The sequence below is a fragment of the Drosophila melanogaster genome, chromosome 3L (assembly GCF_000001215.4).
Source record: "Drosophila melanogaster chromosome 3L".
Classification (NCBI taxonomy): Eukaryota; Metazoa; Arthropoda; class Insecta; order Diptera; family Drosophilidae; genus Drosophila; species Drosophila melanogaster.
This window is the reverse complement of record NT_037436.4, coordinates 15,816,694-15,835,471: the sequence shown is the minus strand read 5'-3', so window position 1 is coordinate 15,835,471 and position 18,778 is coordinate 15,816,694. Positions and strand designations below refer to the sequence as shown.

The 18,778-nt window shown below is 41.1% G+C and overlaps 5 protein-coding genes across 11 annotated transcripts; 2 read left to right on the top strand and 3 right to left on the bottom strand.

The window, feature by feature from the left end:
* Positions 1-83: 83 nt before the first annotated feature.
* Positions 84-1,677, top strand: CG18081 (uncharacterized protein). 3 transcript variants are annotated; one of them, NM_001274964.1, is made up of 3 exons: positions 84-278; positions 593-738; positions 1,021-1,396. In NM_001274964.1, the coding sequence occupies exons 2-3, from the start codon at positions 595-597 to the stop codon at positions 1,108-1,110; spliced, it is 234 nt and encodes a 77-aa protein (NP_001261893.1). In that variant the 5' UTR covers positions 84-278; positions 593-594; the 3' UTR covers positions 1,111-1,396. The 3 variants fall into 3 exon arrangements, with proteins under 3 accessions (NP_001261893.1, NP_648807.1, NP_001246777.1); NM_140550.3 differs by having other exon boundaries at positions 589-738; NM_001259848.1 differs by having other exon boundaries at positions 196-278; positions 1,021-1,677.
* Positions 1,525-3,008, bottom strand: CG12713 (uncharacterized protein). Its single transcript, NM_140549.3, has 3 exons — positions 2,685-3,008; positions 2,128-2,616; positions 1,525-2,062 (listed from the first exon to the last, which is right to left on the bottom strand). The coding sequence occupies exons 1-3, from the start codon at positions 2,942-2,944 to the stop codon at positions 1,822-1,824; spliced, it is 990 nt and encodes a 329-aa protein (NP_648806.1). The 5' UTR covers positions 2,945-3,008; the 3' UTR covers positions 1,525-1,821.
* A 459-nt stretch (positions 3,009-3,467) lies between these two features.
* On the bottom strand, positions 3,468-8,584 carry dbo (diablo). Of its 2 annotated transcripts, NM_001274963.1 has the most exons (7): positions 8,376-8,584; positions 7,421-7,526; positions 6,435-7,153; positions 5,595-6,286; positions 5,267-5,456; positions 5,014-5,201; positions 3,812-4,893 (listed from the first exon to the last, which is right to left on the bottom strand). In NM_001274963.1, exons 2-7 carry the CDS (start codon positions 7,467-7,469, stop codon positions 4,869-4,871), a joined length of 1,863 nt encoding a protein of 620 aa, NP_001261892.1. In that variant the 5' UTR covers positions 7,470-7,526; positions 8,376-8,584; the 3' UTR covers positions 3,812-4,868. The 2 variants fall into 2 exon arrangements, with proteins under 2 accessions (NP_524989.2, NP_001261892.1); NM_080250.3 differs by having other exon boundaries at positions 3,468-5,201.
* Positions 8,585-9,048: 464 nt separating this feature from the next.
* DCP2 (Decapping protein 2) lies at positions 9,049-16,738 on the top strand. 4 transcript variants are annotated; one of them, NM_001014585.2, is made up of 6 exons: positions 11,268-11,304; positions 11,483-11,657; positions 11,717-12,225; positions 12,291-12,509; positions 12,664-13,401; positions 13,461-14,472. In NM_001014585.2, exons 3-6 carry the CDS (start codon positions 12,055-12,057, stop codon positions 14,025-14,027), a joined length of 1,695 nt encoding a protein of 564 aa, NP_001014585.1. In that variant the 5' UTR covers positions 11,268-11,304; positions 11,483-11,657; positions 11,717-12,054; the 3' UTR covers positions 14,028-14,472. The 4 variants fall into 4 exon arrangements, with proteins under 4 accessions (NP_001246776.1, NP_730074.2, NP_648805.2 ...); NM_001259847.2 differs by lacking the exon at positions 11,268-11,304 and adding an exon at positions 9,049-10,001 and having other exon boundaries at positions 11,483-12,225; positions 13,458-16,738; NM_168634.5 differs by lacking the exon at positions 11,268-11,304 and adding an exon at positions 9,049-9,186 and having other exon boundaries at positions 11,483-12,225.
* A 112-nt stretch (positions 16,739-16,850) lies between these two features.
* CkIIalpha-i1 (CKII-alpha subunit interactor-1) lies at positions 16,851-18,493 on the bottom strand. The gene is made up of 2 exons (NM_079372.4): positions 18,299-18,493; positions 16,851-18,240 (listed from the first exon to the last, which is right to left on the bottom strand). Exons 1-2 carry the CDS (start codon positions 18,422-18,424, stop codon positions 17,134-17,136), a joined length of 1,233 nt encoding a protein of 410 aa, NP_524096.2. The 5' UTR covers positions 18,425-18,493; the 3' UTR covers positions 16,851-17,133.
* Between the last annotated feature and the right edge of the window lie 285 nt (positions 18,494-18,778).

Here is an 18,778-nt window from a genome sequence, read left to right as displayed (position 1 = left end):
ACGAGTACCGTTAAGTGGTTTAAGTCAGGATAGCTGTTAGTCCAAGACGCGAACCCACATATATTTATGCCCAAACATTTTGGATATAGTTCAGCTCTGGTCCCATTTAATCCTGGCAGCGAAACAAAACCCGACAAATTGATACAAATTTACGGTTAATCGTTAATAATTTCGGGTAAAAAATCAAAACAGTTTGTAACAACGAATTTTACGTAACTGCAAAGGCTGCATCACACCTGCATTTAGTACAGCCAACCAAATTTAATCGGGTTAATTAGGTAAGCAGCGGTGGATTCGCAAAAAGGGCGCAGAACGTGGTCGCAATCCACATTTTCACTTGTGGGCGTGCTTTGTTGTTGTTCGAGTACAGTGTCGTGTCAGATTTTCCAAAACATAAATAATTGGTATCTTAACTATAGTATACTGACCGGAAACTGTGCTTTCCGTTTGGTAATCCCAAGAGTCACCTATTCAGCTGTGTGGGAGAAAGTGAAAGTGACTGCGCTTCCGCCACCTTTGTTGCGAATCCCGTGAAGCACATAGACGGTACTACTACATATGCTAACTCATCCATTTCCACTTAAACAGCAAGAAATGGCACGTGGACACCAGAAGATCCAGTCGCAGGCGAAGGCCTCCGAGAAGCAGGCCAAACTAAAGAAGCAACAAGGACACAGTGCCAACGACCAGAAGAAGGCGGCCCAGAAGGCACTTGTCTATGTGTGCGCCGTTTGCAAGGTAAGCCAGCTACAGTGAAACCTCCCTAAGTCAGCAACTGCAGTGGGTTAATCAAATGGTTTTGAGACAGCTCGAAGAATCACGCAAGAACTCGCTTACTTTAACGTCGAGGTTTTAAAACGCAAATACTAAAGAAAATTTATCGCAAAACATTCGACATCTCAGGAGCTTTAAACTAAAGAATTCGATTCAGATGAATGTTATAGTAATGCCTTATTTTATATTTATTACTCGTACTTTGTGGTTTATTTGAAACCTAATCGAATCTCGTCTCCATTTCAGTCGCAAATGCCCGATCCGAAGACTTACAAGCAGCATTTCGAGAACAAGCATCCCAAGAATGACATGCCCGATGAGCTGAAGGAGGTCTGATGACCGATGTGGCTGCGTGCATATATAAATATATCAAGCTGATCGAAATCGACGAATTTCCTACCAGTACGAAACTTTTGAAACAATAACTTTACAACAGCCCCGACAAAACAAACATCAACATTTAAGTCGATGAGAGGAGGGCGCGTAAAGTTAGAACATAGTTTCCAAAGCTAAGGGCCCAGCTGAATTTTTTATATACACACTGCTGACTTTTGGTTTATACTTTGAAAATAACACATATGGCTACCACAACAATACAAAGAAAATTTACACATAGTAAAATAAATACTTTTGTTTTGATTTTTATTTTCCCTGAAAGGCAACTAGCAATTTGAGTAACAATAATTACTTGTGCTTTGTCTTTGATTTGGTCTATTATGAACAACGATGCTGACAATGTCGTAGTTTTGTATACGATTTTTTTACTAAAAAACCTTTGAATACATCATGTAAATGAGAATTTATAAATACAATAAAAACAGTATAATTGTTAAAACTAAAGAGAAAAGTTATTGCTGCAGAAGCATTGTCTAATCTTATGGTTAGTGTATAAATGCAAAGCATTCCTGTCTTTGATGGTTTCAATGCTACTTAACATTTGGCAACATCCCACTTAAAATTTAGGCTTTCTATGTACATTGTTTTAACAAGCACATTTCGTTCTATAGTTAAAAAGTATACATTAACGATTTCCCTGCACTTTCAGTTTCATGAAAGTTTTTTCAGTTCTTTGGTTGGACATTCAGCTACAATAGGTTGACTCCCGGAACTGCTGTCCTCTTTCGTTGTCGGAGTCTCAGCGGAGTATTCTTCATGCGCGAGTTGCATAAAAACCAAATCTTCTTTTGCCGGAAAATCAGCGAGTACTGTAATGCCAATGTTGTTATCCGGCAGCGCAGGCGTTTCCTCGTGGTACCCAAACCAATAGATTATCATTCCAGGACCAAAACTGACAATATATATATATATATATATGTAATTAGAATAGTTATAGAATGAATTCTTTCATATTACCGATTGCAGTAGCTTTGCAGCTGCTGTTGGATGTTCGACTTGTGTCCCTTGGTGTCCCCAAAATTGGCCTTGCTCTCGATCCAGTTGATCACAGAGCCTTTGTAAAGAAATGGCAGGATCATCTTGATGTCCGGCGTCTTGTCATATCCCATGCGTCGCAAATCTTTCTCGTCGTAGAAATGGATACCCGCCTCCTTAGCCAGATTCTTAAGCTTAAGCTCGTACTCCTCGCCAACTATGCGGCGTCGCAGGTCCGTTATGGATCCCTCTTGATTGTCGCTGACTATGCACTGCTGCACATTGGCCGCCAGCTTGGGATCGTCGATAAGATGCGGATGCCTAAGAAGCTGTGAGATGTGCGATCGATGCCGATCCTTGTACTTCTCCTGCAGCAACATCCTGCAGAGAGCCACCGGGTTCAGTGCTTCGGCACAAGCCATTCGGATCAGTAGGGCATTGTCGTAGTATAGGTTTTTCTGCTCCTCGTAGCTGAATCCAAGCAATTTGGATTATTATTGGTCATGGTGTCAGGAAAGAACACGAGATTGTGGCCTTACGCTTTGAGAAGCCTTTTCCCGCGCTGATCCTGCTTCCAGTGACCACGCGACCGGTTAAAAAGCTCCGACTGCAGGATGCATGTCAATGCCATTGGCTCCACGTCCCTGAAGAAGCGATTCCTCAACTCGAACTCGCAGTCGATGGCCAAGCCGTGGAAGCCGTTGATAAACCGGCAAATCTTATTGTATTCGCCGCCGCTCAGAATCTTTCGCTTCTGTTGCCCATTTCCGCCGGCCAAATCCGGAATTTGGGACATCATTTCCGGCCAGAAATACAAAACTATTTCAGCGAACGTATGAAAGAGCGCCAGAATAAACAGCTGTTTAACGTACGCTAATCGAATACACATTTTAATTTATCGATAGCTGACGTGCCTGAAGTTTCTCCACGTCGCGAAGCGTTCACACTGGTCGGCAGTGTATATCGAAATGTTCCGAATGCATTTAGTTCAATTATTTTCATAAAATTGTTATCATAATATTGACTTCTTGAAAAATGTTTAAAATAACAAAATGTGTGTAGTGCCACCAAATCAGTGTGTGCGAATTAAGGCCTAAAACAAAAACAATCGGGTTCGAGCATCGGCTATCGGTAAAGGATCCAATATCGTAACTATTGTACCGATGCGTACCAGTACCGCGTAACGGTACATTGATTGCATTACAAATTTATAAATTATAGAATATAATACAAAATAGTACACTTGGATATTTATTTTTAATTATTTTTTGGCAGCAATTTCCGCCCTTGGCTGTAATGTATTGAATGAAACAAAGTGTCTTAATTTTGATATATTTTTATTTTTATATATTCTTATACATAGCACGGGTTTACGATCATTTCTTAGGTTAACACTTCTATTATTTGCGTTAAGCACTTTTACCACTCAACACAACTAGGAAATGTTATTTTTTAACTACGCATAATGGGTGGTATGCGAATTTTTGTATAATTGTTGACCATTTTGACTTAAAGCTATAATATAAATAAGCTTGGTTTTTTATAAATGCTATTCTTATTCATCATTTGGAAGCAAAGATCATTCCTTTTTGCTCGATTTAACAACAGTTTATAAATGTGCACCTAAAATAAACTAAATGAGATACGAAAGCGTGTAATAAATAATAATTTTGAATAAATAATTGTTTAATAGTGTTGGTGTAAAAGGCAACAAAGAAAATGTGTTGTTATTGAGAGTCTACTTGTGTTTTAACTCCCTTATCTAAGCGATTAATTCGAGTTGGTTCATTCAGCTCGATGGTCAAACTTGGTTTAACAATAAGTCATCTTAAAACTTGACCTGATTCCGGCCGAAAACTCTTACCGGTTTACACGATCTAGGATTAACAATATTAAAATTTATTACCTTAAAGTTGATCTTACGGCTGCGTAATTGTTAATTGTTACTATTGAATTATCTTGGGCTAGGTCTAACTTCTTCATTGTGTGTGTGTGTGATTACCTTAATGGTTTTTTTTTAAGCTTGACAGGCTGAATATTCATTATTTTTTTAAATTCTTTGCAATTATTCGGTTCACTTCATATAGTCGTGGTATTATTGAAGACGTTTGCAAAGATTTAAAGTGTACTTGACTAAACAACAGCGTTTAGTTGGTCGATCGAAATATTGCACCATTGTGATGTTTAATTTCGGACAAACTTTCTTGAATTCACTCCTTAAATCTAAATTATTTTAATACCAATTTGTTACTTGACTTTAGAGCTCTTCGTTTAAGGATTTACAACTAATCGAATTCGTTTCTAGGTTAATATTTGATTTTGTTTTGTTTTTTTCGAAAGAAGGCATGGTTATGAGCTAGCGATTTCCATGAAATACCACCGGCAACATTTAGATATTAAGTTATTTATAAAATATACTTGCTTAACATACAGTAGAATCATATATAATTACGCACAGGAGTGATGGGGATGTGTTATTGCAGGTGAACGTGGGAACAATGCTAACTCTAATACTATTCCGGAAAAGTCTAACAAACATGCGCTTTAGGCTCTACCAAATAAACAATTAACAATTAATACAAAGCGATTACACTGCTAGTAGACAATGGGGCGAAAAGATGTTTTGTTTAGTCGATTAGATTTGGCTTCGATTGCGGATATTGTTAGTAGAAGTGCGGCGGCGGCAACGTTTGCGAGGGCAACGTTGTCGGCTGCTGTTCCCATCAGACAACAGAATCTTTCCGTATCCTGAATTTGTTAGCATGTTTTCGGGGGGAAAAGAGAGACAAGACAACATTTCATCAGCAATGGAAGGGATGGGAGTTGAGTTAGTTTCAGGAATTCGGTTGCTTAAAACTATTTTCGCACCACATATAGTTCTCAGTCTGAGGGGCACGCATAACGCCCACGCCGCCGCCCAGTCGGCGGTAGTTCATGCAGCCGCACAAACGCCATTGGTTCGTCTCTGGGTCGTAGACCTCGATGGTTTTCAAATAGGCGGAACCATCAAAGCCGCCCACAGCATACAGCTGTCCATTGACGACGGCCAGGCCAACCTAAAATGGTGCGATTTCATTTAATACAATACTATTCGCCGAGAAAAAGTGTAACAAAAACTCACCCCACTGCGGCGGGAGGTCATGGCCACGATGGGGCTCCAGGTATTGGTCAGTGGATTGTAGCGCTCGGCGGACGAGAGCTCCATGCAATCGTCTCGCCCGCCGACGGCGTAAATGTAGTTATTGAACACAGCACAGCCCAGGTGCTTGCGTCGCGTTGACATCGGGCTGACTGCTACCCATTTGTTGTGTCTGTAATGATAAAATCGGGGCAATGTAAATCAAACAAATACTACGTTCAAGTGCAATGTACATTAAGGTCATTTGTTACAAGCGATAGAAAATGTACTTGTACGTCTAAAGCTTTTAAATGCTTTATTTATGATTTACCTGGGATCATATCGCTCTACGGTGTTCAACGGGCACTGTCCATCGGAGCCGCCAATTGCGTAGAGAAATCCTCCAAGCACGGCTACCGCCACTCCCAGTCGCCTTGTTGTCATCGGTGCCACTTTCGACCATTTGTTCTCTTTTGGATCGTAGCGCTCCACGTGGTTCAAACATTGAACGCCATCCTGGCCACCCACCGCGTACAAGAAGCCGTCGAGCACAGCCACGCCGACGCTGGTGCGGCAGGAAGTGGTGGGCGCAACGTCGCAGGACCATTGATTCGTTTGTGGATCATAACGCTCGATGCTATTCAGATAGCTCTGGCCATCGTGACCGCCCACGGCGTAAAGTAGATCATTTAACACGGCCACGCCAACTCCGCAGCGTCGTTTGCTCATGGGAGCGACCATTTTCCAGTCGTTGGTCTGAGGATCGAAACGCTCCACGGAGGCAATAGCATCGCCGGAACACCAACCGCCCACGGCGAACAGGACTTCGCCTCGTCGAGTTGGCTTTCGCGGTCTGGTGCGTGGACCCTGCATCAGCGGTCGCTCCTGCGGAAGCAACAGATAGTTCTTAGCCTCATCCACCAAATCCCGGCAGGCCTCGTCGCTGCGCACCAGGAGATCAGAGCCCACCGTGCCAACCAGGAACTTTGGCGACAGCAGAGGCAGACGGACGTGTTGGAGCACCTGAGAATATTCGAAAATATCAATTCATTATTTATTTATTAGTTGCAATACTTAAAAATTGAGCTGTTTATATTATTCCAAAGTAATTATCAAACGGAACAAGTAGGAATCGGTGAGTAGTAATCAGATATGGTTTACAGTAGCTCACCTGTGCCAGATGTTGTCGCCGCTCGGCGACATTGTACTTGAGCCAGGACATGACCGCGTTGAAGACCTGCTCCTCGGAGCGCACGTTTAGCTCGTCGCTGCAAATGATGTCCACCAGCTGGCCGACGGGGAGCAGCAGAAACTCCTCGCTCTCCATCACCTCCTGGAAGTTGTGCTGCGTGAATTTGTCGGCGATCCGTAGAAGTTCCCGGCAGGAGTGTGTGTCGGCAAAGGCGCGTATGCCCAGGCAGTTGGTGGGATCCAATTGCCGTTTGAGGAACTCGCAGCAGATGTCCTGAATCTCAACCAGTTGAAGCAGGCAGGCGGCGGGAAGGAGGGTCTGGACATTCGACTCCTCGACGATTATGTGGGCGGTGTAACAAAAGTCGATGAGCAGCTCCATGGCATTCTCATCGATGTCGCGTATGGTGACCTCAGTCTGGCGCGATTCCTCCAATTCGCCAGTGAACATGGCACAGAAGTAGGAGCTGCAGGCGGACAGGATTACCCGGTGGGCAAAGATCTTCCGTCCGCCCACGTTGAGCACCACATCGCAGAGCTCCCGATGGCGCCGTAGCATATTTAGTTCAGTGAGCGTGACCTTCGGATGTTTCTCGGACGTGTGAGAGAGGCGGGCGGGCGACGGAGGTCGGTCCACTGCCGTAGATCCAACGGAGGAGCCGCCACCAGCCGTGGAATTACCACCGGTACCGGTGACAGCTGTTGGCATACATAATGATTTTGAGTATAAAAATACCATATGTTTGGAATAGTACAAATAAACTTAATGGTACCGATTAATTGGAATTGTGAATGAGAGTTCAAATACTTTTTTATGAAGGAAAAACCTTTTCTAATAGTATTTTTTAGCTGAAAGATCATAGTCTTACGAACAAATATGAAGTATTTAAAGTCACATGAGGCACACAGGTTGCCCCTGGCTTGCTCTCTTCCCAATTCCAAACCAAGCTCCTATCAAATCCTTACCAGCATCCCGTGGTTGAGCGGTGGAGCCCGAGCCCGGCAGGTCGCCCATTCTGTTCGCTGCTAAGCGCAGCGGGCCGGAAGCAACCCAACCCCACACGGCGTCTATCTGTGGGCAGAAATGGTAGTATATAGTAGAATAGTGATTAATGGTCAAGTCAAAGTAAATTAAATCAATGCGTAGGTAGGGCGTAGAAGGGCGGCATTGAACTCGATTATAAGTAAGTAAGTAACTAATCAATTTACAAGGACATTGTGCTTCGTTTAATATCTTCTTGAAGCGACTGTTTACTTAATAAATTAAGTAATTGTACATTTTTGATGCAAATAATTCATATTCTGGGCACTGGATGTGGAAATTCTGATTTATTTTTCTTGTCCTCCGCCCTTTTGCACCACCCACACACAGACATGCTGTGTAACACGCACACATTCACAACTTCGGATCTGCGGATACTAAGGTGGACCTTTCGACTAAAGAAACATCTTAACACTAATACGAGTGTTATTTAAGGTATTCATTCAACACGTTAAGTTTAACAATCCACCATTCGTATAAATGATATAAAATAAATATTAATAATCCTTAAATATTTAGAAACTTTAAGCTAAAAGATCGTTACTTGAAACTTCTGTTTTGAATCTTAAAATAGCTAAGTTTTAAAATTAAAACATGTACTTTAATTGGTAAACAAATTGGCAGGTTGAGTTAATCGATGGTTAAGATAAACAGTTCTCTAGTTCAATAATATGCTTGTGGAATTATCTTCAACCTAATTTAATTAAAACTGAAATCTCTTTTATTCATGTGATATATGTTCAATCGCTTTTACAACATTCACTCCATGGAACACCTTAAAACTGAAAGGTAACCTGGTCCACCCACAAGCACACACCACACACACACACACGCGGATGATGTTGGTTTAGATTTCGATGTATATGTTGGTGTCCCAACCTTTGCGTCTCTGTTCTCTACGGATACAAAGCACGTCCAGGGCCAGCTGCAGGCGGAAAATTTCGAAAATGCAATCTTGATGGCTTAAAAGGACCACATCGAAGATTTTCCTTGCGCGAATTGCACTTTTCAGTACGGAAAAATCGTTTTTTGGTTGGCCTGGAAAAGTCGAAACACGAAACGATTGGTATGGCGATAGAGATGTGAGAAATGCATAACAATATCAGTGTATCGATATTTTTGAGAATACACTTATTTATATTGTGATACTTTGGTGGACATTTCGTTATATCGATATTGTTATTAAATCGTAAACGTAAGCTAATTTTAAGGAGATCTGTTTGAAATATCTCTTCACATTTTTTTTCGAAATTAAAATAAGAGATCACATATTTTTAAATAATTAAAAATAAAATAAACACTATTTGTATACAACTACAAGTAAGTGCAACGGAAGGGAATCTAACTGTGAATTATTGAAATCATTATAATAATCTCTTAAAATTTTCATTAGTAAACTGTCTTTTAATATTCCCGAAAAAATAAGCAAATAACGTAAGACAGGCTTTGTAAGAGTACATTTATCACAGAGCCAACTGTATTTGGCTTCCCTGGTCGCTAAAGAAACGGTATATTTTGGTATCTTAGTGAGCAGCATGCTGGTATTTTTTATTTCATACTATTTCTATACGCGACGCTGAAGAGGAAGGCGAGTTTTGAGCAGTTGAAAAGCCCGTTAAATAGTGCAAAATAGTAGCTAATTTTAAGTGCAACGTGTAAATAAAGGCAATTTAGATCGCGAAAAAGTTCGGTGAGCAAATAATAATTTGAGATTGGAAAGTGGAAAGTACGTGAACTGGGCGAGAAAAGAAAACGGAAAAACGTGAGACTGTGTGCGTGCGAAGAATTTTCCGTCTCCCTCGCACCAAAGTGGAGCGCACTCAATTATTTTGTGGATGGAGTGGAACACAAACAACAAAAACGACAACGACTATAGCAATAACAAAAACGACGACACAGCAACAAAAACAGCAATAGCAACAACAGAATTAAATGCAAATGCAAAACATGTTGAGGGAAAGAGAGCGAAAATCGAGAGAACAATAGCAAAAGGATGTAATGCAACCGATGGAATAACTAGAGTACAAGTACAAAAATTGCATTGGAAATTTAAATTCGTGCGACAAAAGCGGACGATTGCAGAAATTTTCGAAACTTGGCAGCCATATTTACTACAAAAGCAACGCCGTTGTAAAAATACGTGACAAAACGCTTACACACACATACTCACATTCGTACACCCACACACAGTTGCGCTCTCTCACACACATACACACAGTTGCGCTCTCTCACACATAAACACACAAGCGTATCGAAAGACTGGTGCAGACAGAGAGAGACGCGAATGTGAATTAACAAACAAACAAAAATATTTTGCGAAAAAGACAAACACAAAAAGTAAAGCCAATAAAGTGTATTACATAAACAAACGGAGCTCCGATATCTAAATAAATATTATGGAAATCGCACCACTGATCAATAACGCCGTCGCTGTCGTCACAGCCTCTGCCTCTGCCGCCGTCTCTGCCTCTGCTAGCGTCGGCAGTAGCAGCAAGGATGATAACGGTAGGCGGGTCTCTAGATGATAAGCGGTACACTTCCAGTGGGTTCATAATAAACTATAAAAATAATAAAATATATGTAAATACAAAGCATAAAGTGTAGTACGTGCTCGAAAGAGTCACACTTTCTCGTTAAAGAACTTCACGTTCTATCCATATTATATGATTATTATGTTTCAAAATCCTTTATAATCAAAAGCGAATTAGACAATCAGAATATCTCCCACCCAGCAATTCATAATCTATATAAAATATAGTCAGAATATTGCAATCATACAAAAATAAATACAAACACAAGGACTTAAGTATTTGGCTTTAATCAAAATATATCCATTTGTTTCTTTGCCTTAATTAGTTTACATCATTAATAATCGTATATTTTTAAGGCTAATATCACGTAGCTAAAAACTAAAGAACTAGGCTAATTTTTTATCTGGTAAGATAAAAAGTAAATAAAAATTTCAGCGGCCTTGAATCAGATTCACAAATCAAAAATAGACAATGTTACTAGTTGTTGGGTTATGCGTAATGTAGAATTGGTAAAATTTTCCGCTTAATGTTGAAGACAAAACTTTCTTCTCAACTTCCAATCAACTGTATGCCACCAGTCTACGTTATCGGGGTCGTACTGCAGCACTCAGTGCACATTGCACAAGTAGTCACCCACACCAACTCTAGTGTGCGTGTGCATGGTGCAACACATTTCAACGGGGTCGCTGAACTGCCCGTGTGTTTTTTCTGCTTTCAATTGTTTTTTTTAGAGGCCAAGCGAACGGAGTACGACGGCAATAGCCTAGTAATAGTAGTGGTTTTGCCGCTTGTCTCGCTGTTTGTTGTTGCGCAATTGGCAGCGCAGAAATGTACGTAGATCATTGGCCAGGGGATTGCGATTACTCAGCAATTCCTCAAGGTGCTCCACTAGCATTTGCCTTAGTTTCCGAGACAGCATGGCAACCAATGGTCGAAAAGGGTTATTTTTAGGCTCTTACAAAGGGTGCTTATCGAATCAAGATGATTGCCATTAAAGGTAAAACTGCTGGGAATTCAAAATAACGTAACTTCTTTCAGAAAATATATCTAAAAAAGTTTCCATTAAAGACTATCTTAGGACACAACACAAACATTTGCTAATCAAGAAGAAATATTTCTTTTAAAGCTTTAAACACGCAAATTAATTAAACATTTTCTTCGACAAGAAATAGAAACAATAAAAGTATTTATAAAACGTAGTTATCTTTGCATTGTTTACCAAAGCTATTACGTTTGCTACGCATTAACAACGATTCAATACATATACAGCTCGTAGGGTAGGGTATAGATATAAATTTTAAATTTGTATTGCTTGTATCTAAAACTACATATGTGTGAAATGAATGTATATCTTTCAGCTGTTTATGTAGTTTCATTACCTCGTTGTGTTTTCATTACTATCAGTTTCTTGGGGCCGTGTGCTTATCTATCAATTTTTCCCCTCTCTATTTCAAGTCAACAATCTAGCGTTGCTCGCGTCGCTGACTTTACAAAAAGTGCTAAATATCAACAATAACAATAACCAGCACAGCAAGAACAACAACCACAGCGACAATAGCAATAGCAAACAACACGAGCAACAAAAACAGCAGCAGCAACCACAACGACGAAACCTCGACATTAAAAGCGAGTATGATGTACTAAACCAATTGCTAAAAACTGGAGCTGTTTTCACCGCCACGCCCACAGCGCCAATTGCCATCGAAAGGAGGAAGCAGACGCAGCAGCAGCAACGTCCATATGCACAACAGGCACATCAACAGCAGCAGCAGAAGCAACGCCTAAACTCATCCATATCATCGACCCACTCATCGACATCGACAAACTCCTCCTACGGCAGCTCATCATCGGAGGATGCTGCAGGCACATCTGCGCCAACGGGAGCAGGTGAAGTTGTCACATCAGCAGCATTAACACCAAGAGCAAGCACCACGAAGGCGTCCAGCAATAAATTGCCAGAGAAATCGAAAATTCCGTCCGATATACTTGATGATCTGGCCAGTCGATTTATAATCAATGTTCCGGACATGGAGCTAAACAATCTAATACGTATGTGTTTCCAAATCGAACTGGCCCATTGGTTCTATTTGGATTTCTTTTGTGCCCCCGAATCTGGCGAGGATGGCGAGACCCCGAAGTGCGTGCAACGAAAGCTGCCATCGGTGGGCATCAAGCAGTTTGCCATGCAGTTGTTCCAAGTGAGTTTCGGATTTTGATAGCTTATGTTCTTTGAGTTATATAGATAATATTAATCTTACACCAGCACATTCCCTTCCTGAACAAACATTTTGGCACCGTGGATCAAATCCTGGACGAGTGGAAGAACTACAAGCTATCGGTGCCCACTTATGGCGCTATTCTGGTGTCCGAGGATCACAATCACTGCTTGCTAGTGCAGTCCTACTTCGCGCGCAACTCCTGGGGATTTCCCAAGGGCAAGATCAATGAGAACGAAGACCCAGCCCATTGTGCAACGAGAGAGGCAAGTCGGGAATATATTGGAATTCTAAAAAATATTATTGTGAAAAATGAATGCATTCAATGTGGTGTTAAAAAAAAAAAGAAGTGAAATGGAATTACTTTACATGGTTTATGGACTTTGAAAACAAATTTATTAATCTCCGGTGATTTTTTAGGTTTATGAGGAGACCGGGTTCGATATCACGGACCTAATCGATGCCAACGACTACATCGAGGCGTTCATCAACTACCAGTACACGCGGCTGTACGTGGTGCGAAACATACCGATGGACACGCAGTTCGCGCCCCGCACTCGCAACGAGATCAAGTGCTGCGACTGGTTCCGTATCGATGCGCTGCCGGTGAACAAGAACGATGCCATATCAAAGGCCAAGTTGGGCAAGACCTCCAACTCCTTCTTCATGATTATGCCGTTTGTGAAGCGCCTGAAGAAGTGGGTGAACGATCGGAAGGCTGGAATCGAGCCGCGTCGCCGCAAATTCTCTGGTCAGCAATCGCCAAAAGCGGCCTCGCCCACCAATATGAACGGAAATTGCAAGAAGGACGTCACAGGAGTGCGAAATGAATCGCAACGACAGAGGCACAAGTCCATGGGCGACTTGGATGGCGTCAAATTGAATAATCTCAATGGCAAGGGGACCGTTGGAACGGGAGCGGGATCGGCAGCTTCCGCCTCCGCCACCGCTGCCATCAACTCGATGAACATATGCAATAGCAATGGGAAACGCAATAAGCAAAATGCGGCTGCGGGCAGCAATCAGGCAACGCCAACTACAATAGCAACGCCAATGACGTCAAATGGCGCCGTCGTAGGAGGTACTGTATCCTCGAAGCGTCAACTGTTCCATAGCCAAAGTCAGAACGATGCGCAGCAATCGGCAAGCAATGAGAAGGTGAGTTATCTCAGTGTTTGATTATAAAATAGGTACATAAAACCGAGCATTTTCAGCAGATTGTCAGCTCCTTCGATTTAATACGCAAGGAGAAGCAGCAACAACTTAAGGCAGCTAAGGCGCAAAAGCAGCAGCAACAACAGCAGCAACGATCGCGCACCAAGTCGCAGAGTGATAAGCAGTACAATCCACAGCAGCCAGTCAAAATCCTGGGACAACAGCAGCCCACAACGGGCATGGATTTGATAGCCATGCTATCGGCAGCGGCGGCAGCTCAAAAGACACCAAACAACGAGCAGCAAACACAAGAGAAGCAGCAGCAGCAACAACGACCACGACCTGCTTCAGTGTCGCTTAACCTTGGAGCAGGCAGTGCCACAGGAGCAACAACATCAGCTCCGGATGCCCAGTACATGCACAGGCTGCAGCGCATGGCATCGGGCACAAATTTGAGGATTCTGAAGCGGGCACAGTCGCAGCAGCCGCAGCAGCACCATCAGCAACAGTTGCAACTAGAACAGCAACAACAGCAGCAGCAGCAGCTGGGAATCGACTTTACGCCAAATTTGAATTCGTGGACGAATTTCTCCTTTACCAAGAACTTCATAGCAAATGTGTTTTGCTAAACTTTTCTTTGAGTCAATCACACACACTTCCTTTTAAAACTCTCAATTAATGCATTTCCGCGCAAAAGGCCCGGTTACCGGGAACACCGAATAGTATAGGAGGCTCTGTGGAGTTTAAGGACTCGCGCTTTGGGTAACAGAAACTTTGGAGACTTGCCAGTAAATGAAAGCATGCCAATTGCATTTAACAAGTTCATTTGTTATAAAACTAACACTACAACTACTGACACTATATAGACAACTAATCATGTCTAGTCCTAGGCCTTGGAGACTATGTATATAAGTAAAGTTTCTCGATCTCTGTACTGGAGATCAAGCTTTTCCAGACATATATATATATTCTACGTTAGGGAACCACAAACACACCTTAACTCGAAAATTGAATGCGATCAATTGTATAGGACATTTTTAATACGAGAAAGAACAAGATTTTCATACCAAAAAGAAAAAAAGAAAAGTAAAACATAAACGAGAGTCTTCCGCTCAGCACACGTAAAGTAATATTTTGTAATAACACTACAATCGCTGTTCGACTTTAAGATCCAAGTGAGAGCGAACAAATTGAGTATAATTATGTTAGAATCCCTTCTGTATAAGCTAAAAGTGTTTATTGTGAGCCTAGTGAACCTAGCCTACTTCAAGCAGAGTGCTCGCCGTTGAACGTATTTTTAGAGAAACCAACAACAAACTAAATCTAACTTAACTAAAGCGTAGCTTTAAACCGCCCCGAGTACAGATCGTTGTGCTTCAATTTTAAGGTCTTGACAGTTGACTTTTGGCAGGGGCAATGAAACGTTTCTGCGGGGCGAGAACACGATGATTAACAAATAATATTTCCGGGCCGTATTACTTACTGCCCGCCCCCACCTATGAAAGTTAGACGAGAGAGGAGAGAAAGATGTGTAAGAAATATTACAAATAATAACAATGTAAATAATTAAATTGTGATATAGTATTTCTTAGCACAATTGTGATCTTAGCAAACGGCTGGCAACTACAAAAACTTTTATAAGCGCAACCACAACACCATTTTAATCAATCAAAAGAATGCCCCCGCACACACACCGTTCGAAATGAAGAGCCACTTTCCCACAATCAGGGGCAATATCAGGCATATCTCGGCAGCAAAGTGTTTCGTCAATTTTTGATTGACCACTTGGGAATGGGATTGTGAAGCTAAACATGAGAAAACAAAACATTTAACGAATTTAAATTAGTTTAAAATTGAATGCCTAAAACGTTTGCAAGCATAAGAAATTTGTATGATATATACGATGAGCGACTTTGTAATTTTACGAAACAACCAGAACGGGAGTATATTTTTGTGAGCCACTAGTGCGTAAGTTACGGGGGAGAGAAGCCTTTTAAGAAATGTTAAGTCTTTTGATAACTACGCGTAGAATTCGTGATGGTTATTCAGCCAGGCCAAGTTTCCTATAATTCGTAAGCATGTCACGTTAGCATGTTAACTAATTCCTCCTTCAAACGTAGTCTCCAATGTGTGAAACAGTTGCCTATTAGCGTTTATCTTTAGACTAAGCAATGACCAGCAATGTCTCCAAGGTGGTAACATCAGAGCCAATAGGTTTACATCACCGAAAATCAAAAGAAGTTCCCTGTAACTCGGCCTTTTGTGTTCAATTCGAAAGTAGTTCTCTAAGCGTATCGGCCGAAAACAGTAAGAAATTTGCATTTGCTTTAAATCTTTTACCATTGACTTTTAAAGCTTTTTGAAAAGCCATATTAACTTTTATTTTATATGTTTACTTAATGAGCTGCAAATCTGTTTTAAACACTTCTCTCCTTATTTGGATTTGGATTATACTTCATTTTTATTAAAAGCCTATAGTTTAAAGTTTTATTTTTTTGGAAACACTCAAGATCCGTTTCCAGCCTCAGACAAATGCCCAATGAAATTGATAATCTTGTCTTTCTATCCTAATTTAATGCCTTCTTTCTTCTCAATACCAAAACGAACTTAACTTCTTTGGTCATTTGTCTGGGCCAAGTGACAAACAACATCAAACTTATCATCCATCAAGCAATGAATATCAAACTACAAGAACAGCGTTGTTTACACAGCTTGAAAATTTCAACAAACCCAAGAATAAAATATTGTAACATTTTGTTGTAAACGAAGAAAGAAACTCAAAAGTGCAACAATTTAAATATGAACCCAAAACAGAAAAAAAAACGACTCTTCATTTGATGAACTGCAATCCCATTACAATTTTACCAATCCAGAGACACACATTATATTTTACTTTCATTTTTTGAAGAACCATAGACATAGCATTAATTAACTTTAGTAAAGGGCTCCTGGAACAACAACCGACCACATTAAGTCTAAGTGAATGTTGGATGCGTGAGGACTTGCGCTATATTGAAATCTTGCCAACACCTGAAAGTCAGAACCGCCCGACGATTGGAGTGATCCGAGTACTGGCTCCAAGCTAAATTTGCTATGCATTTTAACCATTGTATCGAACATAGACAAACCAAAAAAAAAAAAAAACAAATCTGTAAACACGTCCAAAACAAAAGCGAGGACGTGGATGCACAAGAATAGATTTCCTGAAAATAAAGTGGAAAGTAATCCAGATTCTTTGGTTGAGCAATTCTATTCTAGTGTAAGCACCTCCTTCAAAATCATACGATATCAAAAATACAATTTGTAGAATTTAATGCCAAAACAAGCAAATACAAAATCCAAGTTAACTCTTCAATCAAGAACAATTGTAACGTAAAAAGATTATAAAATAACTTATTTGTGGCAATATATATTTCCAACGTTTTCCCCCCAAAAATTTCCGGCAATAAATTGATGTACCAAGTTTTAAAACTGATTGTTTATTTCTATTGGGTTTAAAAACACTTCATCTCAACGTTTATCCACGAAGAGAAATTATAAAACGGAAGTATGTTTTATCCGCCTTTTTTCACAATTGTAAAGAATACAACGCGGGGGTAAATTTCTTAATAACAAAAAAGTTATACTAAAATTGGCTATCTAAGAATTAATAATATACACACAGTAGTGGAAATATTAATTTATACAATTTAATCAGTTTTCAAGATTACCATTATTTGCTAGCCTAGTTGGTAACTAAGGTCTTGAATTGTCCGAAAGATTGATGTATTTTCCCTTCTGCAGGGAAATTTTCTTGGGCAGGCTGATGAACTCTCCTCCGTTGGTACATTTCGTCGGGGATTCCGGGAAATCTGCCTTAGCGTAAAAGCTTTTCTTGCGGTATGGCAACTTTCGGCGATCGGGTTCAACCCGTTTCATGGGGTCCAGCGTCATAAACTTGCCCTCCAGAAGACGTCGTTCCTGTTGGGTAGACGGCACTTTGCTTTTGAATCCAGAAAAGAGGCCGTGGGAACTCATGTGCGACATTAAGCGCGCCCACACTCGATAACTTGAGGTGCAGTCCTTATATGGGCACTCATAAAATCGCTGCTGCGTGAATTTGACTTTATGGCTCCTCGTGTGCCTCCTGTAGGATCCTTGGTTAGCGAAGGACATGTTGCACTCCACGCAGATGAAATCGGATACATTGTGAACGCTGTTCTCGTGGCGGATAACGTCGAAATAGCGTGGGAATATCTGGTTGCATCTGAGGCACAGAAATTCCAAATCCTTTGCGCCGCACATGGTCTTGTTGTGTTTCATCGTCTTCATGTGCTCATGTAGTTCGTGTAGTTTGTGGAACTCTGAACCACAATCGCGGCAATAGTAGACCGGATTCGGGCGGGGTTTACAAGAATGCATGCGTATGTGGGTCAGGATTTCGAGCACATGGCCGCAACAGGTGCACAGCATCCGAGTGGCTTGGGTCTTGTCCTTGAAGAACTTGGTGACTGCCAAGCCATCGCGTGACAATCCCACGCTGAAGAAATCCACGGACGCGGTTTTCAAAGATTCTTCGACTACGATCTCCATATGCTCGTTTTTTTCCAATGGATCTTCCTTCACTGGCTCCGCGATATGCTGATCGAAAGAATTCTCCTCATCATTCTTTTCCGTTTCTACCTCTTCTTTGTTTGATGTCACCTCCAACTTGATCTGAAATGCAGTGGAGTCGTCTATTTCGATGGGCCTCCGGTGAAACTCGTCCTGGGCCGTGCCCCACTTCTCCAGGGATTCGCTTATGCGCAAAGTCTCTCCAAAGCAGGGCTCGCAAATGCAGTAATTTTCCCCCAGGATAGCAGCCTAAAATACGTGGGTTTCTTTGCATTTGACATCCATTGGACTCACTTTCAGAACTTACATCAATTTTGTACCAATCGAAAAGTCTTTGCAGCAGTTTATTGGCCGATTTGAATTTGGGCTTCTCGAGATCGATCTCAATTGCTCGGTTATCCTTGCATAGTTTGCAAATTTCCGCTTCTGTCATTTTGCTGATATTTTCGAGGAGGTCCAAAAACCAAGTTAATAAAAGGCAAGTAATCAATGATTTCTTCGATGTCTGCTAATCGATACTATCGATAGATGTTTAATTTATCGATACAATGCAGAGCTGCTTAATGTCGATAGGCAATTGAATTAATCGATTTTTAATTTACGGACTTAGAAATTTATGCAAATCTAAAAATAAATTAATTTTGATTGATTTGAATAGAGATAGTTGTTCAGATTTAGGAGTTAGGTGAACGATCTGAGATCGAAGTGAATTTTCTAAAGATGCCGCCTGCATATTGAACGGTATAAAAGCTTTCAATGTACACAAATTTGCCTAACATTTGCTAAG